The sequence below is a fragment of the Vigna umbellata genome, chromosome 2 (assembly GCF_029865625.1).
Source record: "Vigna umbellata cultivar VRB3 chromosome 2, Vumbellata_1.0, whole genome shotgun sequence".
NCBI lineage: Eukaryota > Viridiplantae > Streptophyta > Magnoliopsida > Fabales > Fabaceae > Vigna > Vigna umbellata.
The window spans coordinates 39,691,169-39,717,338 of record NC_142166.1 but is presented as its reverse complement, the minus strand read 5'-3'; the positions used below and the strand labels follow the sequence as shown (position 1 = coordinate 39,717,338).

The 26,170-nt window shown below is 33.2% G+C and overlaps 2 protein-coding genes across 5 annotated transcripts; both read left to right on the top strand.

Annotated features, from left to right (window-relative positions):
- Positions 1-1,328: 1,328 nt before the first annotated feature.
- On the top strand, positions 1,329-4,478 carry LOC124823590 (agamous-like MADS-box protein MADS9). Of its 2 annotated transcripts, none has more exons than XM_047295828.2 (7): positions 1,329-1,621; positions 1,778-1,844; positions 2,405-2,466; positions 2,577-2,676; positions 2,775-2,808; positions 3,052-3,096; positions 4,218-4,478. In XM_047295828.2, exons 1-6 carry the CDS (start codon positions 1,434-1,436, stop codon positions 3,075-3,077), a joined length of 477 nt encoding a protein of 158 aa, XP_047151784.2. In that variant the 5' UTR covers positions 1,329-1,433; the 3' UTR covers positions 3,078-3,096; positions 4,218-4,478. The 2 variants fall into 2 exon arrangements, with proteins under 2 accessions (XP_047151784.2, XP_087964101.1); XM_088107975.1 differs by having other exon boundaries at positions 1,334-1,621; positions 2,775-2,804; positions 4,218-4,468.
- A 6,246-nt stretch (positions 4,479-10,724) lies between these two features.
- EFS (histone-lysine N-methyltransferase) lies at positions 10,725-25,137 on the top strand. Of its 3 annotated transcripts, none has more exons than XM_088106767.1 (19): positions 10,725-11,031; positions 11,215-11,306; positions 11,396-14,170; positions 14,338-14,560; positions 14,858-15,024; positions 15,148-15,227; positions 15,946-16,077; positions 16,168-16,284; positions 17,076-17,168; positions 18,282-18,359; positions 18,625-18,681; positions 19,421-20,192; positions 20,269-20,324; positions 20,662-20,741; positions 20,867-20,949; positions 21,065-21,144; positions 21,895-21,974; positions 23,704-23,749; positions 23,899-25,137. In XM_088106767.1, exons 3-19 carry the CDS (start codon positions 11,449-11,451, stop codon positions 25,000-25,002), a joined length of 5,970 nt encoding a protein of 1,989 aa, XP_087962893.1. In that variant the 5' UTR covers positions 10,725-11,031; positions 11,215-11,306; positions 11,396-11,448; the 3' UTR covers positions 25,003-25,137. The 3 variants fall into 3 exon arrangements, with proteins under 3 accessions (XP_087962893.1, XP_047151788.1, XP_087962894.1); XM_088106768.1 differs by having other exon boundaries at positions 10,726-11,031; positions 11,215-12,280; positions 12,380-14,170; XM_047295832.2 differs by having other exon boundaries at positions 11,215-14,170.
- Positions 25,138-26,170: the final 1,033 nt, after the last annotated feature.

The following is a 26,170-nucleotide window of genomic DNA, read 5'->3' as shown; positions in this document are numbered from 1 at the left end:
CTGTGTATTGTCCAAGTCCCTCAGGATATAACAGAAACTTTCCAGAAATTTCTGAGGATTTCAAAACTAATAATGATATCTAAAAAGAGTATAAAATAAACCAAGATTTTCTCATAAGGAAAGAGAAAAAAGAGAATGATAAAATAAGAGGATGAGAGAAATGGTTTTAATGTATTTTGGAATGAAAATAATTGTTATATTTATAGAATATATACCTTGCAAAAAAAGAAAATGATAGTTGCAACTTTAAAATAATCGAACTTAATAAAAACTGTGACGTTGCAGCCATAAAATTCTTGAACATTACAGAGAATGTTGAAAATATTACATCAATTAGATATAAAATTAATTTAATAAATACAAACTTATCTTATAATTTAATTTTATAAATTAATTTTATAAAGTTGATTAAACTTAAATTTTACTTCTTAATCTTTCCAATTATGTATATTTTGGAACTTCTATCCATACATATATTATTTACTTTTAACAAACTTGCATGTATATTAAAAGATGCAGTTAAATTTCTGAAAATTGAGGACATTTCCTTGTACCAGGAAGCATGCAAGATATATACCTGTGGTAACATGTATATATATAACTTCTTCCTCTTGAGTTTGTCATGTCAAGCATATCTAGCTAGTGATTTGAGGGTTTTGCAGTTTCTACCAACCACACCTTTCAAATCAGAGGTTCCGGTTAGGGAGTCACCATTTACTAGTGCATGCTCGCCCAAACTCCAATTCATCATATCTTTGGTCTTCCATTAATTTGATGGATAAGCTTGAGCCTTCTCCTTTCCATTGTGGTTGCAACATTTTCATTGTTTTCTCCTATACCCTTTTACACATTACTTTAAAAAGCTTTTATTCCTAGCACACAAATGGGAATAATAATCCTTTCCTTTCGATTTGATGGTTGAGCACCCCACAACTAGTTACCACTACCTGTCATTCAAACCCTAGAAATTTAAAGTTAATGTGTCACACTCATCAATACAACTTAATTAATTAACACCAATTATATATACAGTCTCAAACCTTGTTTTAAAGTAAATATATAAAAATCCACGTACGTAATCTTGGAAAGTGATCCCAAAACAACTGCAAAGGAATAACCAAGGGTTAAGAAAATGGATCACAAGTTCAAAACTGAAGAATTACACAAAGCCAGATTAATAAACGTGAAATAAAGGCATGCAGTTGAATTGGCTTTGTCACAAACCCTTAAACAAACACTTCCTTTCTGTGCCACTCAGAAAGTTGTTCATCCACAAACCCATAATGGAATGTTCCGGTATTACTTTTCTTGGTGCTTGTTATATACCCTCTTTATCTCCCCACTTCTTCATTCACTGAAGTTATAAGAAACAAAAGGAATACATAGAAAATAAAGGAGAAGGTAAGAAGAGAAAGGTTGTGAGTTTGTGAGAGATGGGGAGGGGAAAGATTGAGATCAAAAGGATTGAGAACTCGAGCAACAGGCAAGTTACATATTCAAAGAGGAAGAATGGGATCCTTAAGAAGGCAAAGGAAATTAGTGTTCTATGCGATGCTCAAGTTTCCCTTATCATCTTTGGTGCCTCTGGAAAGATGCACGAATACATCAGCCCCTCCACCACGTAATTATATAAGGACTTCTTTCACTTCTTCATCTTCCTTTTGGCTAAACTTTTGCTTTTCTAGATTCCTGGTTTTCATTTTGTTTCATCAAGAACAGTGCAAAACTCTCATCTATTTTTCTTTCTGGTTTAACTTGGATCTTTTCATTGGTTAAGGCTGATTGACATCCTAGACAGATACCAAAGAGCCTCTGGGAAGACCCTCTGGGACGCCAAGCATGAGGTAGCTAGGTTTTTTTTTCTTTGAAAAATAAAACACGAAGAACAAACTAGTACTTTTTGTTTGATTTGCCTCAAAGGAAAACATGCATATATATGTAGTTGTTTTTCTTAGAATATGTTCAGTTCCAGGAACCGGTGATTCTGTGGTTAGATCTAGATTTGGAACACGTAGGCAAGAGTAGTGAGAATAGGTATGTGTCTATATGAACAGATCTGACTATAAAACAATATTATGAACTCCCCTAATTCCTTTTCTTTGCAAAAGTTTCAAAAGCTGAATGGTATACAAGAGTTGTTTGTAGGGGTTAGGAACAAAGATGTGACAAATGTCTCTTCCTAGCTAGGGAGTACTCGGTCGATGGATCTCTCTCTTGACTACACGTTTCTTCACTGACATTCAAACCAGCCACTAGCTAGACCCAGATCTACTGCAAATAATGTTCATTTATTTGATAAATTTTCCTTTCAGTTCCATTTTTGTCTTTCTTTCTGGGGTGAGACTAGGGACATAATATATGTATGTTCGGATTTTACATAATATTGTTGTTGAACTCACTGCAGAACCTCAGCAATGAAATTGATAGACTCAAAAAAGAGAATGACAGCATGCAAATTGAGCTCAGGTATAAATGTAAACATTAACTATTGCACCTTGATTATATATATCCAACGTCGTCTCTTAATTATTTCAGATCAAGTGTATCTATATATATTTATATATATTTATATTCAGGCACTTGAAAGGGGAAGACATTACGTCACTGAATTACAAGGAACTGATGGCTCTAGAGGATGCCCTTGAAAATGGCCTCAATGGTGTCCGTGAGAAAAAGGCAATGATATTTTAATGATTACACTTATCACAGATTCATTATTGGTTATCAAACACAGAAAACAAGTTTCCTCAAACCTTGTCTTCTTTGTGCCACAGGTGGAAGTGCACAGGATGTTCAAGAGAAATGTATGTAGGTTTTTCTCACATTCTATACGATGAAAACTTAATTAGTCTTTACATCATAAGTTGAAATCATAATTAATTATTCTCACTTGATTCTATTAACATATCTGTTATCATAATCATAATAATGCTATTTTTTAGAATAAAAGTACTTTATATATATATATATATATATATATATATATATATATATATATATGATACAAAAGGATACTCCTGACTGTTGTTTAATACATTTGATATTGGTCAGGGCAAGATTTTGGAGGAGCAAAATAAGGAACTCAATTTCCTTCTGGTAAGTGATATATATATATATATATATATATATATATATATATATATATATATATATATATATATATATATTGTTTTTCTGAAGGATTATGAATAATAATTTGCATGATTTGAATTCAAAGTTATTTGTCGTTGTGAAAAAAAAAATCTCATATACATAGAAGGGATGAGAGAGGAAACTAAATAAAAGTTAAAGAATAAGATGAGAGATATACGATATTTATAGAAAAACAAAAAGAGAATGAGTGTAAGGAGAGATATAAAAAAAAAAATTAAATTGTATTTGACTTATATTCTTTTAAAAATTATTTTTGCCAATAAATCTTTTAAATTTGAATCAATTTACTTTTGCTAAAGTAGTGTTTTTCATTTGTGGGATCGCCGCATTTTTAGCTAGTTTAAGGTGCAAAATTTAACCTACTATATATATATATATATATATATATATATATATATATATATATATATATATATATATATATATATATATATATATTCACGAATACTATTGTATCCAAATCCAGATGATGGTTACTGAAAAGGATCTTAAACATTGTGAACTTTTTGTGAACACAGATCAACAGGAAAAAAATTGATACATATTAGCTTCTTTTTTTATTATATTTTATTTTAATTTGTTAGGTGTGCATTTTGCTGTCATTTGTAGTTAAAGAACAAATTGAATTTTATAGTTTTCATATAAAAAAATATAATAACACAAACTTATGTCTTATAAACTTAGAAGCAATCAAATCAGTTGAAATTTATAAAATACAGATTTTTTTAAAAAAAATAGCTAAGATATCATAAAATTAAAATGAATAAAAAGTGTATATGTTACCTTAAAAAATCGCTTTAATATAAGCTTGTTTATGATATGTGGTACTTGTTGATTGCTATATTACTCATGAATACATATGAGACTTCATCACCAGATCAGAATCAAGACTGATTGATATTTTATTTCAATCTTTTATCACATTTTCTATACTGTTTTTCTCATATCTTAATAGATATTAGCTAATATAATCTCTCATGAAGAAAATTTATAGCCTAATCCTGGCAGAAAAGTTCATGAATGAAACTAACATTTATTTTAATTGTTCTGTATGTGTATTACAGCAGCAACATTTGGCATTAGAAAGCGTGGGAAACATGCATGGACAGTGGATTTGACAATATATCATAATTATAAAGGGATTTCCAATATATATATATATATATATATATATATATATATATATATATATATATATATATATATATATATATATATATATAATGTAGATTAATGGCTGCTGTTGTCAAATTAATTCTGCTCAAAGCCTTGTATAACTTATATAATTTCCTATTTCCACCTATTATTGTAATAGTTCATTGTAGACTCTGAAACTTGTTATACCATGATGATTGAATATTATATATGAAACTATTAATTAATTATAGTATGTTTTGTGATTCTTGATAGCTTATCAAACATGGAGAAATGTTAATAACTTAGATTACTATTTGTCAATGTATTTTTAAATGTACAGTAATAATTAAAACTTTTGGTATATGATAACATTCTAATGATTAAATGACACACACAAACCATTTACACAATTGATACATATATGGCTACCTAGTCTCCCATTTTTAACATGATTGGTTTTTCTTCTTTTGATATAGGTGATGATTTATTGAATTTGAGGAAAAAACCTTCTAAAAAAAGAGATAAAGATATGAATGTCATTTTTCAAGTTGAAGCTCTTAACAACCATAAAGTTAATACTAATGACAAGGTATCTAAGACTCAATATAAGGTTTAGAACGACATATTCAATACCCCAATACAAGACTTAAATGACACATGACTAGAGCAAAGCTAAGTTGGTCTAATAAACTTTGAAAGATATGATGACTAATATAATGAAGACACACACTTACATGATGAGACTAAACATGTAGAGACTCATATGAAGGAGGTGTTACTCATGTTTTGATTGCTTTAGAATGATAATATAGTTCTAATTGTTAAACTTTGGATAAAATATTCAAAAACTTATTTATTTATTTATAAAAAGAGTATAAATAATTTGGAAATGAATGGAATAGACAAAATGTTTAGCTATCATTTAATTAATTAATGTGAGAAAAATTTTCTTATATGGTTCTTTCCTAAATTATTTTGATTTTATCAAGAGTTTTCTATTTTTTTGTGGTTATCGGATAAGCTTGTCAAACTTTATGTACTTATTACATGCTCTATCTTTTTCATCTAATTACATATAAAAAAATTATTTCTTAATCATACAAGTTTTAGGGTCCAAGATTAATATTAACATCATATTTTAAATTTCATATGTATTCATATTTATTTATATAACTTTATTGATAACATGAGTTAAGTCCACACTTTAATTAAGTTCGAAATTTATTACGATTAAAATTAATGTTGATTTTACTCTTTTATCCTTATTTTAAGTTAATTGAAAAATAAGTGCACTTAATTCTTTATAAATGAATCATTAATATATATATATATATATATATATATATATATATATATATTAAATAAAATAGTTATATTATAATTATGTTGAAAGTTAATTCCAATAATAACTAATACAAAAACACAACGTATAACGTCACGTGCTCAACGTCCAAACCACAGAATAATCAAGGTTAAAAATGAGCGGTGACATTTTTGTAAATAAATGCAATTATAAAAGGTCGAATGACTTTTAAATTTGACGTCAAAAGATTAGTGAATTCAATAGCGGGAGATTGAAAATTCATTCACTTTATCTTAGCGCATGATACTCTCTTATCTTCTCAAGTTTTTCTCGAACCGAAGTTTGACGAGCATCACATGTAATCTTTCTTTCATTTAATACAAATGGATGTTAATTAATTACTTTATGTATGATTTTTGTTTGTTTTAACCGATTATTTTCGTGCTCTTATTTTTCATAGGTGCATTTTGCTTTCTCTCTCACTGTGACGAAACTTTATTCCGACGAACCCACTTTTTGAAAGTTAGTTTTCGTTTTCGTTTTGAATAATTTATTTGTTGTATTTTTTGTTGAACTTGTTTGTTGTTGCTGTTGTTTAGTTGAACTTGTTTGTTGTTGTTGTTTGATTGAACTTGTTTGTTGTTGGTTATTATTTTTTGCTATTGATACTACATTACACTACACGTTCATAGTTCATGTTTTATAAAATGCCAAAAACTGAAATTTATTATTTTTTTGCTTTTCAGGTCTCGTAGAGTTGTAAAAAAGAATCACAATTAATTAAAAAAACAAAAAAAAATTATTAACGTCGAATATTGACGAAATTCGACGTCATATATTAACAAAATTCGACGTTAATTTAACGTCAAATTTTTTAAATTTGACGTAAATCTAACGTCTTCTGATATGATATGATGTCATTCGCGAATTCGTCATTTAAGTTCAAAATATTTGACGTTGTACGCGGTTTTTGTACTAGTGAATATTCTAATTGTATAATATTATTTATAATAGTTAAATATGAAAGTTTAGTATAATATTATCAGTAACGTCTATACTATTTATCTATATTACTATTAAAATATTTTTTTAACATTGTGTTTAAAATTTATAAGTTTTAATGTGTTTTTAATTTTACAAGCAATATTTTTAAAAAATCTACTTAATATAATAACTTACTTTATATTTACAATAATATATTTATGTAAATATGTTTTCAATACATATTTTATAAGATTAAATATGTTTTTTTTGTTATTAGATTATTGAGAAAAATTGTATTCATGCTTCAGAGCGTGCACAAATTTTAAATGAAAAACCCTCGCATACCATCGTGCATGCCCTGCTACTCCATCTTCATCCTTAATTAGAGATTTTAGAACCCTTAATTGGCAATGAGAGGAAGATAATTGTAGGAAGGAAATGAAAACTCTAACATCATTAGCTACTTTTTGTTATTGATGACAATTTACATTCTCAAGTGTGTAGTGTCATATATGATTAAGATGATCTTGTCAACCTATAACAACATCATGTCAACAAAGACATTTCGACAATAACGGCTTGGCAACCCAATACGAACTCGTATGACAAGGAACATCTCGGCCATAATGTATAAACGAGGATCAAGCAAGACTAACGAGGAGATTAAGACATAATATGAATTATCAAAACCCTTAACAACTTGAGAAATGTAATAGGTGGCCTAGGCTCAACTAGGTAAAAGTTCATGAAACTACTATAAATGTCATTGTTCACGAGGTAATTATTATGTATTCATTCTAACATTTATTATTGTTTACGCACATACCTAACTTGGGTGTTGATGTGTCTTTGTATGCACCGCCATTACCCTTATAGTATTTATTAATGCCTTCTTAGTTTAACCATTTGTTCGATATCTTCTCTTCTCCCCGTCGATCACTTCTTTTAGGAAAATTTCTAAGATGATGATCATAAATCAAACTACAACTATGAAGCTCGAAAAATGCATCTATCAAGGCCTAAGAAGTGCTCTCCTTGATCAGGTGTGACTTATCATTAATCAAGGAGAACATATGCTGTTTTAAAGGCTAAGTTGGGTGCTGATAAGGCTACCCCATCTCTTCATTGGCAAGTCAGAGTTCTTGTCGTGCGCTTCCTTAGTTGATGACCTCTTCTTCTTCTTTGTTTTTTGATCTATTGTAGGTTTATGAGTGGCAACTGTGGGATTGGTCTTGTGATAACGTTGAATTTTATGTGTTGGATTTAGTAAATAAAGTTATCTCTCCTTAACTTTTATCTTGTTTAATCCTTAAGTTAATGTGCTTTTTTATTATTTTATGTTTTAGTTGTTTTATGCTTATTTTACTTTTAATATATATTTTGAGTGTGTTAAATAAGTGAACAGAAAATATATATGGTGGAAGAAAACAAGCTAAGACTAGAGGAAACATGTTTTATACAAGAAAATATGATTTTGGAGAAAATACCTACGTTGGGTTTTGATGGAATTAAGCCCAGTGTTGCAAAATTAGTAAGCAACTAGTTATGCAGGAGAGCCTGGCGTCGAGCAGCGGATACATGATGCATGGCGGTGGTTCAACAAAGGCTATTGTTTTGTGTTTTATTTGGTTGTGTTAGACGATACTCATATGACATTGGGCGGTAGTAGTGTTGACATGTCAAAAATAGGGATTCCTTATTTTGCACGATAAATAAATAATTTGGGTGCTTGAAATAACTTCTTGGAGGTTGTTAGGAGTATTAGAAAGTTCTCTCACTCCTCATTGGGTCTTCTCCTTTGTCTAGGGAGGTTTTCCCTGTTTGAGATTGAAGAGGAATATGAGCTACAATGAAAGATGTGCATGTTCTCCTTGATTAATGATGAGTTACATCTGATCAAGGAGCACAAATGAAGCTTGAAGCATATGCTTAATACATTGGAAAAAAAGGATTTTCTATTCTCTTTGGTTCCAATTTCTTCCTTATCTCTTTTATTTGTAAACGTTAGGTTTTTCACTTTGAAGATATAGACCCATTTGTTGAGATTAGATGTAATAAACAAATTTATTGTATATTTTGTGATTTTAATAAATATGATTTTCCATTTCTATGTTAGTATTTTATCTTTATGCTTTGGTTGGCCACCCATAACTTTATTGTTGGTTCTTGAGGTGTGGAAAATGTCTTTTGAACCTATAACTTAAATTAAATACCTAATGAAGCTTGTATCTAAGAACAAAACATGATTCATTAGTAACCTTAAGACTTTTAAACTTAATGCATGGTTGTTTGTTGATGATTTAAAGAATTGTCATGTCTTGCATAAGTCTTTGTGGAGAGAAGGATATTCAATACTTGCTAAATGTGATTGATGCACTTGGTATTTTCCACTAATATATCGATAGTAACAAAAGGCATGTTATCGTTACCCTTTTTTACTTTCAACAAGGAACTTATGCCTTAACTCCTTAAGCATGTTTTCTTACCCAATCTAGCCTTCATGTACACCATGATCCCTACAAATACCAAGAAGTATTTAGATAAGATAAAGATCAGTCCTAGCTTGCAAAAAAAGAAGCATACTAAACACATTCGTCCGAGGATGCATCGACTCAAGGACATTGATTTTCTTAGCAGGAAGTCGTCGAAGAAGTTGGTCAATGATCTCCAAAAATCTTTTATCCTCGTAATTCATCCTACCCCTTTGTCAATCATGGTACCTATTAAGGATCTTAGGTCATATAAAAAGAAAACTTTGGCTTCTCATTGGCATAAAAATAATGATGCGTAGTCAGATTCATTATGACTCTATAAAACCTCATTTTGAAATTTTCAAATGATGATAAAAGGATGAACAAACATGACGCGACCCCGCTGACTAAAGATAACTAACTAATTAGGTCACCAAACTGTGTACTAAAATAATGAAGAAAGACTTGGGGTAAGGGCTTTAACTCCATAACCGTGCATATGGCACAGAAGACATGACATGTAACTCGATGAGCAAGGTCGCATCGAATTCAACCTAGCTCATCACGAATTCAACCATGATGAGTAAGGTTCTTAGTAGGCTAAGTTCAAAATTGGTCCGTCTCGAAATTTCAATTTTTTTTCAATTCAATCCGACTAGAACATATGATTAACTGATTAACTCAAGGATTCTAACCCATTTTAACAACACTATCACAACTGTTATTAAAATATTATTAATATGTTATTAATATATTAATAATTTTTTTCCAAAATATACACAGACACAAAATGTTTTTATGAATGCTTTTAAGAAATTGCGTAGTGTTTATGATTTTAATTAACCTACTGGAGCATATGCGTCAAATGAAAAATTGTCACGTCAGTTATAATTATTTGGGATACGATTTCTGTGTGTGTGTATGCAGAATACCATTTTTTTTCTTACATGCATTAATTTTTAAAGGAAAAACTGTTTAGCCATTAAAATTATTCTCAAAGCGAAGAGGATTTATTTGTCAAAAACCTAAACTGATAAGTAATAATTTATTATATTGTTATTCAATTAAAAGTAATTATAAAAATGTTTCCATTCCAAATAATGCAAAAATTGATGTTATTTTAGCTTCAATTTACTGAGTGCATATTTAATTCTAGTGGAGAATTAATTATTTTATTTTGAAGCGAAGAAAGTAATTATTATCAGTAGTAGCCAATAGCCTTTAGAAAATTATCAAAATGTTATCAACAAGAAGATATGCACAAACTACAAACAAACCGTCGCAAATATCAACACACTCAAAGACAATTTCTTTGGTCCTTAGCGTGTTCGCATTGAAAGTATTCCAAATCTCGATCAGAAGGATTCTTGTTTATTTTTTCTTTTCTTTTTCTAGTTAAATAAATTTAATAATTTGTTTCTTTAATTACCTATTTAGACACATCGAAAATTTTGATGTGAAAAAGGTAAGGGTGGGAAGGTTTTAGGACGTGTCCCAGTAGGAACACGAAAAGAAAGAAAAAAAAAATGAGGAATGATGAGAGGCGCGTGGGGGCAAAACGGTCTAATCCACATTGAATTCAGGTCCTACCAGATTATTTATCATTTGTTATTTATCATTTATAAATCTATAAAAATAAATAAAAAGAAAAAGAAAAAGAAAAATCTGGCTTGGGTCGCCAAAGAAAGAAGGAAACACTCTCTCTCTTCCTCTCTCGCGCTTTGGTTTTGTTTTGTGCTTTTTTTCTCAAACGGTTTGGTTTTTGTTTTTATTTTTGTTTTCGTTGACAACTTCACCAACCATCTTTTTCTTTCTCTCTCTCCTCTGCGCGCGACGCAGACGAAACTCTTTCTCTCTCTTCGACTCAGAGAGAAAAGAATATTTTCTTTTTTAATATTTATTTTTCTGAAGAAACCATTGTTGAAAACGCTTAAGCCTAACCTCCTTATCCTCAATCTCAATTCTCGCACATCCTGAGAGCAGGTATAATCTCTAATCTACTTCGTATCTCAATTTTCTTCTTCTGTTTTTTATTTTTTGTTTCCAATTTTTGCTATATATATTATTATTCGGTTAACGTATCTGCACCTAGGAACGCGTGTCAGCGTCTGCATTTTCTGTAAGTAGGGTTTTCTTTATCAAAATTTCCCCTCTCTTTCCGTGCAGAGCGTCTCAGGATAATGCCGCTTTCTAGGGTTTTCTTTCCGGGCTGTGGTTTTCCCGTGGAGGCAGTGTTCGCTACTCTGCTTTAATTCGAGGTACCGTTTCTTTGGGGGTGTGTTGTGAGGTATTGGTTGGTGCATTGTTGCGTTTCTTTTACCTTTGTTGGTTTATCGGATTTTTGAAGTTAATCAGAGAGTGACGGGTTAGTGGTGGTGCGGTGTCATTTATGATTCTTGAATGATTGAGATGGGGTCGTGTGGGAGATCTGCTACCGTTAATGATCCCTCTGGAGGGTCTGTTATTGAGCAGCATTTGTACTCAGAGGTTGCGGAGCAGGTTGTTTCTGTGCAGGAGTCTTGTTTGGAAGTGGCCTGCAATGTTGTGGACTCTAATGCTGACCTCTCCACTGTGACCGATGGTTATGTGGGAGAGGACCTTGTGGGTTCTGCAAGGTGTCTAGATGAGGGGTCTTGTGATGCTCTGGGTTTGGCAAGTGAATGTGAAAATGCTGATTTGTTGTCACTGGAGAAACCCGCTGAAGATGATTGTCTGAATTGTTTGGGGGTTTCTTATGGGGGCATTGAAGTTCCCTGTGCTAGCAGTGGCCCTGAGGGGAATTTTCAGGGTGAGGAAATCTTTGATCTGCGGTCGCGGCCCCTGACTACTGATGATTCCCAGAGGCTTTGTGCTCAGCAGGATGGGCAGAAAGATGATAAGAGCCACGTGTCACCTGCAGCAGGAGATGAGTCCCTCGTTGTGGGAGGCAAAATCGATGACACAGATCTTCTTGGTGACGTTTTCAATCATGTACTTGATTTCAGGGACTCTGAAATGTCTTTGGAATTAGAATCTGTGGCTGACTTGTTAGTTGATTGCAACCAGCAAAATGAGCAGCAGGAAATTATGAGAAATGCAGATTCCTTGTTCAATGTTGTGGAAAAATGTGATAATCTAATTGGGACAGAAGCTGATGGATGCAGGCAGATATCTCCTACTGCGGATATGGAAGTGCCATCTGGCGCACTATGTGCAGATACCGAAGTAGAGAGCACAAGTGATCCGAAAGATGGTGAGGTCCATAATAGTACTTGTGAAGAAAAGGTTAAATCTTTTGTTGATGAAGAAATCATTGTCATTAATTCATGTGTAAAAATATCATCCTCTCCAGGTTGCCATGGGACTGTTGAGAGCTCATCTGTAGATTCTCCTTGTGAGCCTGCCTTGTTGGATCCAGGTTGTGAAATGAAGAAAGATGTATTACAAATAGAAGATGCTTTCTGTAAATTGAAGGACTGTTCCTCAGAAGAAACTAGCAACTCTACCTTTAGAGAGCCGTTTTCTCCAGAATCAGGCCTGCCCTCGGTTGCTTCAATTGCCAACTGCTCTTCAAAGGATGTTTCTGATCTCCATTTTAAGGGTGATGATGTTTCTACTCCTACTGCTACCAATAATGCTGTGGACGATCCAGGGCAGATGGTTAATGATGGAAAAGAAGCACTTAATGTTGATTGTATCACTGAAAGCATTTCATTACTTTCTCAAAGGAATAGTCGAAGAAGTAAAGTAGGCCGCAAGACACAGACCAAAAAGACTTCAAGAAGAGGCAAGAACAAAACCAAGGTGACATGTCCAAATGGGGATTACATGAAGTTATATTCAGAGGCTGCTAGAAAGAAAAGAAGTTGTTTCTCCAAACCAGCTCGTTCTTCTATCTGGGGATTGATTGGGAATATTGAACATTTTTTTGAGCACTATAATGAGCACGCAGTTGGTGAAGCTGTATGTCAAGAATTTGGGAAGGCAAGAAGCAAGCGTCAAAGTGGGAAAACAGTTAAGAATAATGCAAGTACTGGCTCATTGAATTCAGAACAGAAGTGTCCTGTTTCAACCACCCGTGTTCGTCTAAAGATCAAATTTGGTAAAGAATCCGATTTAAGTTGCTCAAATGTCTTGACTCCTGAGTCTGTTGATGGCTTGGCTTCTGCTTCCTACTTGGAGTCTGGTTCAGCTTCTCAGAAAATAGCCAGCAATCTCGAAGATAAAATGTTGAAAGTGGTGACATTGGGCAATACAGAATCTTTCAACAATAACGTGGATAAGGATGATCTTGTTCGAAATGGACAAGTGGCTAATAGCCCCATAGAAGGACATACTGAAATAACCGAGAAGGCAGATGGAGATGTAGAGGAACATTGTCTTGCAGCTCCTCCAGAGAAGGTGGTTGAGGCACTGATTGAACCTATCAACAACAAGGGTATGGATCCTGGAACTTCACCTGATTCTGAAGTGATCAATTCAATTCCCGAAGTCCATGTTGGAGAGAGACATGAAGATTTACATGATGCTCTTTTAGGTTCTTCTAAAGTGTTAAATTCTAAAGTGGATGCCACTGTAAGTAGAAGAGGGAAGAAGAAAGACAAACTTATCAGTTCAGGTATTTGTATCACTGAAGATGAATCTCAAGGTCCACCTAGGAACCGTAGACGGAAGCAGTCAAAGAACCGCAGGGGTAAGAAAAATGGTACGGGTGCAATTAGCTCTTTGGATTTGTCTACTCTCACTCAGATAAGCAAATCTACGACCAGTAAAGAATTGTGCCCTGAATCTTTGTCCCTTTCTGGAGAGACTGAACTTGGACGCACTGCTGAGGCTTTGAAAGTTAAAAATGACATGGACATTAATACAAGTTGCAAACCATCAGTTGACAATGGATTTTCAGAATCTCAGGTTTCTGAGAATATGCCGTCTTCTGCAAGGCCTTTGGGTCGTAAACTACCTAAAAGTCTTAGACCCAGTAAAGTTAGCAGGACCAAATTTAAAGCTTCTGACTCGGGGGACAGGAAAAAGACTACATGTACACGAAAGGAGAAACAGAAAAAGCCAATTGTTAAGTCTGAAGTCAAGAGAAAAGGTGCCTCTCTTAAAATTACATGTGAAATGGAAGATCGCCCACATGCAGGTAGTTTTTTATGTCCCAAATTGACAGCATCATGTGGCATTTTATTTTTGCATTTTGGGTTAATCTGAGACTGACGTTGGGTCCTTCATGATCATCTAAATTTTTATTTTATTATTTTTTGATAGTTATATGATTTGAGAAGGATATGTTTAATTTTTATCTCTCAGAAGCAAATATTGGAAATCATAAACTGGATGCTGTCAGAAAAATTAATGCCGAGGACAACAAAGTATCAGTCAACGTATCTAGTTTGGACACGCTGTCTGGTGTTGGACTGGGTGGGCAACTTCCGTCTCCCCGTAATGCGTGGGTGCGATGTGATGATTGTTACAAATGGAGGCGAATTCCAGCTGTGCTTGCAGACCTAATTGATGAAACTAACCGTACCTGGTATGACTTGTTTCATTCATGTTACTCTATTGTTATTTTTCTATAATACCTACTCAGAAGCTGAAGAGGTAGGATATGATATAATCACGTATTTGTTTGTAATAGATTTTTTCACAATTCTCTTCACTTTTAATTAATTGACCATGTGCACCAGTGATTATTTGGGTTTTTGCATAGTTTTCATTAATTAGTCATGATTTATAGTTGTAGTTAATTGTTCCAGTTGTCTTATGCCCTAAACATACTTTTCCCAGTTCAAATAACTTATATATTTTCTTGGGTGATCTTCTTTTGAAGGACATGTAAGGACAGCAGTGATAAAGCTTTTGCTGACTGTGCTGTTCCTCAAGAAAAGTCAAATGCAGAGATTAATGCAGAGTTGGGATTATCAGATGCCTCGGGTGACGAAGATGCATATGAAGGCTCCAAAAATTTTAAGGAATTAGAATATCGGCCTCCATTTGGTATGCTACATTTGTCATGAGTTTTTTTATTTTTTAGATGAAATCTAAGCTTGACAATATACTGTTTTAGGAATATCATTTTTGTCTAATTGTCTGATGTTTAGTTTGCTCTATGCATTGCAGTTTTCCAGGGGTCAACTTTTACCCATATATTCACCAATGAATTCCTGCATCGTAGCCATAAAACTCAGACTATTGATGAGGTCCTGAATTATTCTAGTTTTTAATTATTACAAATGAATATTATATTACATAATTTGATCAAGTTTCCCTGTGTTTGTTTTAGAATACACAAGTGCTAATGTTGGATTAGTGAAACTGGTCATGTTGATTTCTTTTATACGACTTGCAGAGGGATTGAGAGCTTTGATTTGCATTACATCTGCATATGATCTTTCCTTATTGAGTACATACACATACATATACATACACATACATATACATACACATACATATACATACACATACATATACATACACATACATATACATATACATATATATATATATATATATATATATATATATATATATATATATATGTATGTATGTATGTATGTAATATTTTAAAAAACACTACCTTATAAGCCAATAGATTTGAGTTATTAAATTACTATCTGAAGGAAAAGTATTGTATTGCTATATTATTGATTAAGATTTTCTCTTGATATAATTTTCTTTATATTTTTACTATTAGTACTATTATTACTATATTGTAAATTTGTGCTTTGCTTCTAATTTATAAAATGTCTTTCTTTTGCTATTACAGCAGTTACTGTCAGTTTTATTTTACATTTTGATTGTGGTTTATTATTTAATCATGACGGATAGCACTTGGGTTTCAATTAAGCTCTTTGGTATTTGTAAATTGCGCATCTGTTTTATATTCCTGAATTCATTACTCCTCTGAATATGTATCAGATAATGGTCTGTCATTGCAAGGCACCTCAAGAAGGAAAGTTCGGCTGTGGGGATGAATGCCTAAATCGGATGCTTAATATTGAATGTGCGCAAGGAACATGTCCGTGTGGGGACCGTTGTTCTAACCAGCAGGTCTATAAACTTGTTCTTTTTGTGAAATATATACCAATATTTGGTCATTTTGACAAATTGCATGACTGTCAGATAAATGTTTGATTTCAGTTCCAAAAACGCAAGTATGCTAGCCTGAGGTGGTTTAAATGTGGGAAAAAGGGTTATGGACTGAAGGCACTTGGCAATGTTGCTAAAGGCCAGTTTCTTATTGAATACGTTGGAGAGGTAAAATGTACAGTTCCCCTTTATTATCCCCATACTAATTTAGTAGTTTTACTTATTATTTGTTATGATACATGTTCTATTGATTGTTGAGGATGATTATTAATTTTTATGATCATATTTATGCTTTGGTTCCTTATTTTAACTGAAGTTTTTGGGGAAGGAAGATTTAGTATTACCCTCTACGAAGTTATAGTTGCAGTTATGTTAAATTGGTGTAACCGAACTCTTCTCTTATTGTTTCATTCCCCCTACTCATTTCTTTTTGCCGAGTTTTAGTTTAATTACCACCATGCTCATCCTTAAAATGGAGATAGCTTGTCTTGCTTTTTTTTTTCTTTTACTATTTGAATTACTCTTTAAGTAACAGGGAAGAGCCATTGAAAAATATTAACGGTTTGGCTTGATTAGTAAGCAGTGAATATTGTATTGATACGTGATAGCACATGTGGAAAAAGCCATCACGTTTTGAGGGTAAAGAAAATTGTTTTTTTCTATTGGGATTGATTTGGTCCAACTTAGGACCACTCAGCCTTATAGTCTATGGTTATATTGGGGATGAAGAATGGCTTATGTCTGCCAATCAACTTACTTTTCTTGTTAATGGAGGAGTAAGAAGATTGAATGAATTATGTAATTAATGGATTATGTTATATCTTGTAGTGTTGGAATTTGCACTGCTATTCTTTATTGGGGCATTTATGTGTTTTATGTTGTATATGCAAAAGTGATGCACAACTTGTGCACATCATTCACTTTTAGGAACTTAAATATCTAATATATGGTCAAAACAGGTGCTTGATATGCAAACGTATGAGGCACGGCAAAGAGAATATGCTTTGAAGGGTCATCGACATTTCTATTTTATGACCTTGAATGGCAGTGAGGTATGAATTTAACCTACATATTTGTGTTTTAGCAAAGTAAAATTTAACTGTGGTTGGGTTGGAAGTGCAATGGATTTGTTCATGATAGCGTGTTACACAAACAATTGTTTACATGAATAGATAGTTAGTAGAAGTCATTTAACTTCTCCTATAATACATTCCTATTCACGTGCTTTGGAAATTACCTTCTCTTCCCTTCTAAGAAAAATTAACAAGGGAAGAAAGCTATTTTGTTGGAATAAAATTCTTTTGCATGTCCTGATCTTCTAGGTGCTACGGGACTTTAGAAGAGCACATCATCCATATTACCTTCCCCTTAGAAATATCCCCGAAGAGAATTAAGAAATTCAGAAGCCATATCATTGTGAAAACCACACCTTTGAAGGGAAAATTGCTCTACCATCCTATAATTGATTGTGAAATGTATCTTGTTTGAAATAATTTACTGTTTGTGGTAAGTGAAATGAATATTCTGTTTTACTTTTGCCAACAACTTGATTGGGATTCCGCCCACAATTGAAATAGAGAAGTTAAAATTATGATTATATTTCTTGACTGAAAATGGAGCATAAAAGGGTGAAAGACCTTTCCTAAAGCCTCTTTTATACAGCACCTGCTGAATTCTCAAACGCTAACAAGTAACCATGTAGAATGATTCCTCTTACCCTTCCATTCTCCTATTTAGTTATGTAAATAATCCTGCTAACTAGCTGTTCTTAACGAGAACCTTTTTTTTTTCCAAGCAAATATCTTTGACCCATCTGTAATAACATAGCTTGTGTGAATGGAAACTTTGAAATTAAAGGATAGCTGTTTGAGGTATTCACACCTCTACTACTGATTAATCTGGATTGTGTATTTATTTTGACCGCATTTTGTGACTGCCTGATATCTCAATACCGCAAAGCATATCATATCTGGATTGTTAACATGTTTCAAGTTTTTCAGTTTTTGCTATTTGCTTCATATTGTAACTAGTCCGAGCATTAGTTGGGTCTCGGGGATGGTGTCATATAGCTCTTTTAGCATGATTTGTTATTGTCTCCTTATTATTAGTTTTTTAGCTGTTAGTTATTGTAGACTACTTTGTCATTCACAATTCTTTATTTTCAGGTAATAGATGCAAGTGCTAAAGGAAACTTGGGGCGTTTCATTAATCATAGTTGTGATCCTAATTGTAGGACAGAAAAGGTGACTATTATTACCTTTTTTAGGTTTATTTAATAAAGGCAATGATACTACTATTCGAGAACCGTTTCCTATAGTTACTGGAACCGTTTTCTTGACTACTTTAATTTTTGCATTTTGCTTATCTTTTACCGGGGGAACGTGGATGTTAGCTTTCCTGAACATATTATTTAATGGAGTTTGGCATATTAATTCCTTGAGTATGAATTTCATAATTCCGCCATTGTTTTCAATTACTTGATCTTGTGTTTGATCCTTTTTTTAACAGTGGATGGTGAATGGGGAGATCTGTATTGGACTGTTTGCACTGAGGGATATTAAGCAGGTGTGCATTCTGCCTCCACTCACTATTTTCATGTGTGTTGTGAATTCCACTAAATTTTGCTGTTGTGTTGTGGAACATTGTTGCTTCTATGTTTCAGATCATGTGACCTTGGAAGTTTAATCAATTAACTTCGATTCCTTTTCTTGTTTCTTTGTGTATTATGATTATCGAACATGGGAAAATGTGAATCTCCTTGCGAAATTTTTGTATTTTAAGTATGAAAATGGTTGGTTATGCTGCCTTTCCATAAGATGAAATATAAAATATTTGGTCATTTGAGCCAGAAATAATATGCTTAATTGAACAAAAGGTTGGCTGATTAATGTTTATGGCTTCTTTTTCTTCCAATTGAGTTAAGTTATTCCTCTGTAACAAAACTTTCATAGTCATTTAATTTCTTGCTTGTAAGGGACCCGTCCTACCCATTTATTATTGTCTTTTTACTTGTATTTATTATTTCATGCTTGTTGCCTACCCAGAATTATTTGTGAACATTGTTACTTATACAAGATCAGCAAACATTCACGAGGTTAATAAAATATATCAATTCGAATTTTCTCTGTATATACTGAATTGATGTTTTCTATTTTTGGGGCGAATAAGGTAGAAGATTTGTGGTTAGTTTGAGGACTTGGAGGTCCTATTTTCATACCTTATGACTTTTGGATTATGAGACTAGAAAGCTTTAATGTTTAGTACTGTCTGCTAAGCTGAACTTTTTTACCAATACCTTTCCCAGGATGAAGAATTGACATTTGACTACAACTATGTAAGGGTTTTTGGTGCTGCAGCAAAAAAATGTTATTGTGGTTCACCTAGTTGTCGAGGTTATATAGGTGGTGGTGATCCACTTAATGCTGAACTGATAGTTCAAAGTGATTCAGAAGAAGAATTTCCAGAACCTGTTATGCTTACGAGAGATGGTGAAATTGAAGAGGCACCCAAGTATTTTAATAATGATGATACAGAATCTGCTAGAATTATGTTAAAAGGCAGGGATGTATTGGAAAAGTCGACAAGCGCTATAGATTCAGATGGTTCTCCAGAAAAAGAAAGTTCCATGAACCCTGCCTCTGCTGTTTCTCTGTTGCACAGCTCAGCAGAAATGGATGATTCAAAGGGCAAGTTACCATCTGCCATTCGAGTTGAAGAAATTTCTCAACAAATGGAGGATGTAACAAGCAAACCCATGCCTGCCGTACAAGGATATGAAAAGGAAAAGGAATCAGAGTTTGCAGACAAAACTTCTTCCACTCAAAGATTAGAGACTACTTCTCCCCTTACAGCTGCTAGCAAAATGTTATCTAATTCGACTGGTAGTAATAGGGAATCCAAGTCTGAAATAATTGAAGGCAAGAAGAATCCCAAGTTAAATGGTTCTGTTAAAAAGGGAAAGGTCCATACTAGTCCTCCAAATGGCCTTAAAGCCGAGGTGACAGCCAATCGATTGCAGTTGTCATCTGTCAAACATAAAAAGTTTGAAGGTTCTTCCAATGGACGGTTTGAAGCAGGTTAGTCACCCTCATTTGTTTAGCAACATGGTCATTTAAATAATTTTTAATGGATAAACCTCTTTGTTTCCTGCAGTTCAGGAGAAACTTAATGAGTTGCTGGATGGAGATGGGGGAATAAGCAAAAGAAAGGTAAGTACTTTATAGTTGCCAAGTGAACATAATATTTAAAATAGGTACGTACATTTATTTGGAAGCTAGGGCATGAATGTATACTCCAGCTTGTTTTTTCAGTTAATACAGGTTATGCACCAAAGCAAGAGATATCAATCTCTACTGCTGTAGACCTTAAATATATTCGTTTTACAAAATTACGGGAAATAGTTTATTTGTGTTCTTTTTTTTTTTTTTTCAATTTTATTACTTCTGAATGGCTTAAAGTTGAAGGTATATTGTGGGGCTTGCTACCCTGGCAGTTTTATGTTTAGTTTTCACCGTTTGACTGGCCTCACCCGTTTTCTTGTAACAGGATGCTACCAAAGGGTACTTGAAGCTTTTGTTTCTTACTGTGGCATCTGGTGATAGAAGCAACGGTGAAGCAATTCAAAGGTCGTCTCTTCTCTGCCTTACTGTTTCTTCATTAGAGAACACATTGTATTCAGTTATATTAGATTTTCTCATGCTTCATGGACCTGTGAATACATTGTAAAGGAGATTTTAAACTTTGGTTGCAGTAATCGAGATCTTTCCATGATACTTGACGCCCTTCTGAAAACAAAATCTAGAGCAGTGCTGAATGATATAATTAACAAAAATGGTAATATATATTTGCTTGCTATGTGACGCAGTTTTCTCTACATATCTTAAATGTGTAAAACTCATTGGAAATTTTATTGGTTTTCCTTGTAACTAACTATATTGTTGCTTCTCAGGTTTACAGATGTTACATAACATTATGAAGCAGTACAGGCAGGACTTCAAAAAAATTCCAATACTGCGAAAGCTTCTGAAGGTGCTTAGACTCATATTTTAGGTTTTTGTTATATTCCTTCCGACTAAGAGGTTATATATATATATATATATAGTGTTTGGATATAGTATTTCAAAATTTCTTAAGGATTTCTTTTATACTAAAGACGGCTTTAAAATGCATAGGAATTTAATTGCTTCAAATAAATTTAGAAGGAATGTAAAAGAAGTGTGGAAGGAGAGTGGTGCTGTGAAGTCAGAGTGCACATAAAATTTCTGGGTGAGAGTTGACAGTGAGACTCTGGAAGAATGAAGGAATTACTTTTTTAGGAGTTATTTGAAATTTTTTTCATTTTGCTTTAAAAAAATCCCGTGAAAAATTTCGATCTTTTAAATTTTTTTTTATTAAATACTCTTAAAGTTATTTTGAATTGTGGTATTTTAAACCCTCCTAAAAATTGAATTCCTCTTGAAACTTCTTGCTCAGGGACTTCATTTTTGTGTTGAATTCTCCATTTTATATGATTGTTCTGATGCTATTTCTTCTATTTACCTAAAACGTAAAAATCTATTATGCAATTCTCCAATGGAAATGTTGTGAACTCATAAAGCTCATAATATATTTTATTCCTCTTCATTATCTGGAATGTTTAATCTGGTAATTGTTGCTTAGGTGCATAAATTTGACTATAGTATTTAATAAATTTGACCATTCTATGCAGTTCATCTTTCTTCATTCTCTAAGTATTAGTATTAAGATAATATATTGCTCGATCACCTCTATTTTTTGCAGGTCTTAGAGTACCTAGCAGCAAGCAAGATTTTGACACCTGAACAGATTAATGGTGGTCCTCCGTGTCATGGGATGGAGAGGTTAGAAAATTTTAAAATATAACCTCCCCGAAATTTCATGGGGCTTGATTACTTTTGTTTTATTGTAGCGCTGAAGTATCAGTTTTCATTTATGTTTCTTCATCACCTATTTTTGTTTGGCAAGTATGAATTTGATTGACATAAGATACAAAATAACATTTTTATGTCAAAGTTGTTTTAAGCATGAAATATGTTTTCTTCAAGTCATCACCCTTTTCCTATTCTATATTTTTTGGGAGGGCATTGAATCATTCGACCCTTTGGTTTTTACTTACCTTAAATAATTAGGAGATGTAAAATCTCTTACAATTTTTTTTACTACATTTTACTAGTATGACATGACGTTTTTAGTAGTAATTGATAAGTATTGATATTCTTGGTGTACTTGAGGTATTAGAGAATGTAATAGAAACTAACAATCAGAAGAAAGAAAATAATTTTTACTGAATATTGTTAGAAATATGATTTGATTGCTTTAAATAGAGAGATGTGACATGATTTCATAGCAAAATATCTTATGAAATATTTCTCATTATTAGATATGGGTGGTGTCTTATTATTGTATCACTGCTTTATTATAAATAAGAATACTCTTGTTTGTAGCCGAGATACTTAATTTATTATATTCTTTCTTGGTTTCTCATTTCTCAACATGGCACTAGAGTGGTGCCATCCTCCAGTGATCTTTTTGTCAGTGATCCTTTCATCAAATAAGAATGAACTGTAGGAGAAGAGAAATTTCTCCTCCAAGGATTGCCCCTTAAGAAAGATCTGATGCTCAATTTTCTAATGACAACTTTTCTTAGTGTACCCTTCTTTTCTTCTTCCTCAATTCATATCTAATAAGCATGTTGACCAATTTCGCTTGTATTGCTTTGTGGCTTTGCGGCCCTGAAAATGAACTTTTTGGTCCGTGATCATAATTCCTCTTTCATCAACTTTGTATATTAAGTACTGCCTTGTCTCGTAATTGGAAGGAAATTTTGATTTTTGTAGCTAATATCCCAATGAATTTTTGAGTAGAATCAACTTTGCACTTCTAGTCAAGTATGCAGAATATATCTTCCGTCAATATGGTGTCAATTCTGCCCCCTTTATGATTTTGGGCTATCTGCGTTATCTTTCATGAAGCCCAATTGGAAGAATGTTCATTATGGAATGGTTGCTCACTGGTAGCGATGTGATAACCACACGGAAGCTGGCATCCTGTGGCTCCAGTGGTGGTGGAGAGATGTGTAGACAGTATGTAACCTGGGCTTTGACGGCAGCTATTTGTGATATCTGACTTGGCCAAAATTCCATAGCTCTGACATCATTGAAGCTCTCATATTGACAGTGGTTCCTGTCTCTTTGTTCCTTGGCCTGTCCATTGCGTCTCCAACAACACCTTATATTTATTTTTCCCTTTTTCTATTCTTCTTCTTCCCACTTAAGTCCTCTTATCCAAATATTCTTCCCATTAGAACTTAAGCTTTTGTAATACTTGGTACTCACGTCTCATGTGCCTAGATGTTTTGCTATTTAAACCAGTTCATAACATTGTCACTTGCCTATTGATGTAAACAACACGAAATTTTCTGCCCTTCTGTAGTTTTTGTTTTGAACCCTAATGTGGAATCAATTATTTTATTGCTGCGAATCTTCAAATCATTTGCACTTTTATTTTGACTAGAAAAGATGTATTTTTTTCTTCAAAAAATTTGCACTAATAATTTGTTTTTACGTTCAGCTTTAGGGAGTCAATGCTTTCTCTGACAGAGCATGATGACAAACAGGTATCTGTTATGCTAACTTGTTCATTTCTGAAGCGCACACAAGTGCCAAGAAATGTTTTAGATGATTTTTTCAACTATTTGTATATATCTGTTTTGGGGACAAATAATAGAATCTTTGAATATTTTTGTTGTTTTGTTTGCACGTGTAGGTCCATCAAATTGCTCGAAGCTTCCGAGACAGATGGTTTCCCAGACCCAACAGAAAACATGGCTATTTGGACAGGGATGATAATAGAATGGAATCTCATAGAACTTTCAATGGTAACAGATTTTCAGCATCACACTCTCATAGACATGAACAGGATTTAAGGGCTGCAGAAGCAATGGATTGTAGTCAGCAGTCTATGCACGTGACAACTCCAGTAGATGCTGATACCCAGGAAAGCTGTCCTGCCCACTCTGTAGATGGGGTTGAAATCAAAGGACCTAAAAAACGGAAGCGCAAGAGCCGATGGGATCAACCAGCGAAGTCAAACTCACTTTCTGATGCCGTTATGAGCTCCGTTGGTGAAAGCCAGAACATTCATGAGGATGTTCCACCAGGGTTTTCGTGTCCAATGGGTCCAATAAATGCTTCTTCCCTAAACTCTGGCAATCTTGTATTGCAAAATGCAAGCCGTTCTGGATGTCCCTCTGATTTAGTAGTTGGTCATTCAAAAAGGAAATTTAATTCTCGCTTGCCTGTGGCTTATGGAATGCCATGGTCTGTTGCCCAGCAATATGGAACACCTCATACTGAATTTCCAGAGCGCTGGGTCACTGCACCTGGCATACCTTTCGTTCCATTTCCTCCACTACCCCCATATCCTCGAGACAATAAAGACTCTCAACCTTCTAATAATTATAGTGCTATGATAATCGATCAGCCTGCTGAAGCTATGACAAGAGATCACTCTGCTGAAGTCAAGGAGGGCGATAACAGTAGTATGGTCACTTGTTGCGCAGATGATATGATTCCCAGCACAACTAGTGCTAACCCTGAAGAGTCAAACCTTCTGTTTGAGGACAACGAAGCCAAACGAATGAAGGGTGACTCCCATGATTTGGTAACGAAGTACTATAGACAGCAGAAATGGAATAATTCAAAAATACATCGACCATGGTTCCGGAGGAATGCATGGAAATGTAATGAGAACAACTCTAATGGTGATATGTGCAGTATAGATGTAGATGTACCAAAAGAGTCGGAAGATACTTGTGATGCGGAGGATGCAATCTGTAGAGAGGAGAAAGGTGGCAATAATATTTATTAGCATGCACAGCAGCAATATTGTTCACAGGAAAAAAAGAAATTATTTTTGTTTTCTTTTTTCTTCCTTATACATTAATGTACTGTCAATTCATTCGTTCCCGAATCTATTATTCAATGAAAATATCATTCAATTTCAGCATTCCTCTTCACTTTTTACCCTACATGGGGAACTCCTGTTCCCAATACTGATCCTGCTCAAACCTTCAAGACGGGTAAGTGTTTATCTTGACTTCTAATTCTCTCTCAAAATGGAAAACCTATTGATGACTTATAAAACTATTGTTCAACTGTTTCTCTGATAAGTAAAAGTAATTATTACTTCCCTTGCTATCTTATTCCTGTCTGATTTATTAGTTGAATCCCAAAGATCATTTATTTTCTTTGCGTCTCATTTATTTTGTATTATTTTTAAGGTTGGTTATTTGGTTTTTTCGGATACAAGTGTTTTATATGGTTCAAAACTTTCGAAGTTACACCTATAAATGTCTTGAGAAGGAGGAAACGTTTCAGTTTTTTTATAGAGATTTCCTCCTAAATTCGAAATGGTTAATGGTTTGCAACTTTATTTTGCAGTTATTTTGTTCTTGTAAAAATTGTTGATATTGATGCCTTCACCAATGTAGGTGAAGATGTCAAACGAGCTATTATTTTTTATTATTTAATAGCCTGCCTTCGATTGTTAGCTTATATCTCTAAAACCGGTCAGAGTTTAGAAATTCAGGTTTCATTAAACGTTTGGGGTTCTAGGTTGTTCCTTTCTATGTTTGTATGAGTGTTTTGTTCTAGTTTCCATTTCCCTTTTTTTCTTCTTTTAGGTAGAATGTTGAAGTTTTATAGTTGCTTAACATTACTTTTTTTTTTTTCAATATTATGGTAAGATTCTGAATATTTTGAAATTAATAAAATAAATATGATATTACCATTTTAAAATTTACAAAGTGGAATATTTAGTACGTTTTTAACATTTAAAGCAGATAAACATTATGAAAATAAATTGTTTTGTGCTTCTATGATTATGTTTTAACAAAAAAGTACAATAGTGTGTATGTTAACAATAATAAATATATTTACCTATATTCCTTATTCTTATTAAATGTATTTTTATTTATTTTAAAAGTTGTTTTTAGCTAAACATAAAGTATTTTTTTAAAGTAAACGAATTTTCTACT

Bases quoted from the DNA above. Each gene is read 5' to 3' on its own strand.
- LOC124823590 (XM_088107975.1), top strand. From the start codon at position 1,434: ATGGGGAGGGGAAAGATTGAGATCAAAAGGATTGAGAACTCGAGCAAC. The intron at 2,467-2,576 runs GTATAAATGTAA...ATTTATATTCAG, and splicing joins AGCATGCAAATTGAGCTCAG to GCACTTGAAAGGGGAAGACA. The intron at 2,677-2,774 runs GCAATGATATTT...TTTGTGCCACAG, and splicing joins ATGGTGTCCGTGAGAAAAAG to GTGGAAGTGCACAGGATGTT.
- EFS (XM_088106767.1), top strand. From the start codon at position 11,449: ATGATTGAGATGGGGTCGTGTGGGAGATCTGCTACCGTTAATGATCCC. The intron at 16,078-16,167 runs GTCTATAAACTT...GTTTGATTTCAG, and splicing joins ACCGTTGTTCTAACCAGCAG to TTCCAAAAACGCAAGTATGC. The intron at 20,193-20,268 runs GTTAGTCACCCT...TGTTTCCTGCAG, and splicing joins CAATGGACGGTTTGAAGCAG to TTCAGGAGAAACTTAATGAG.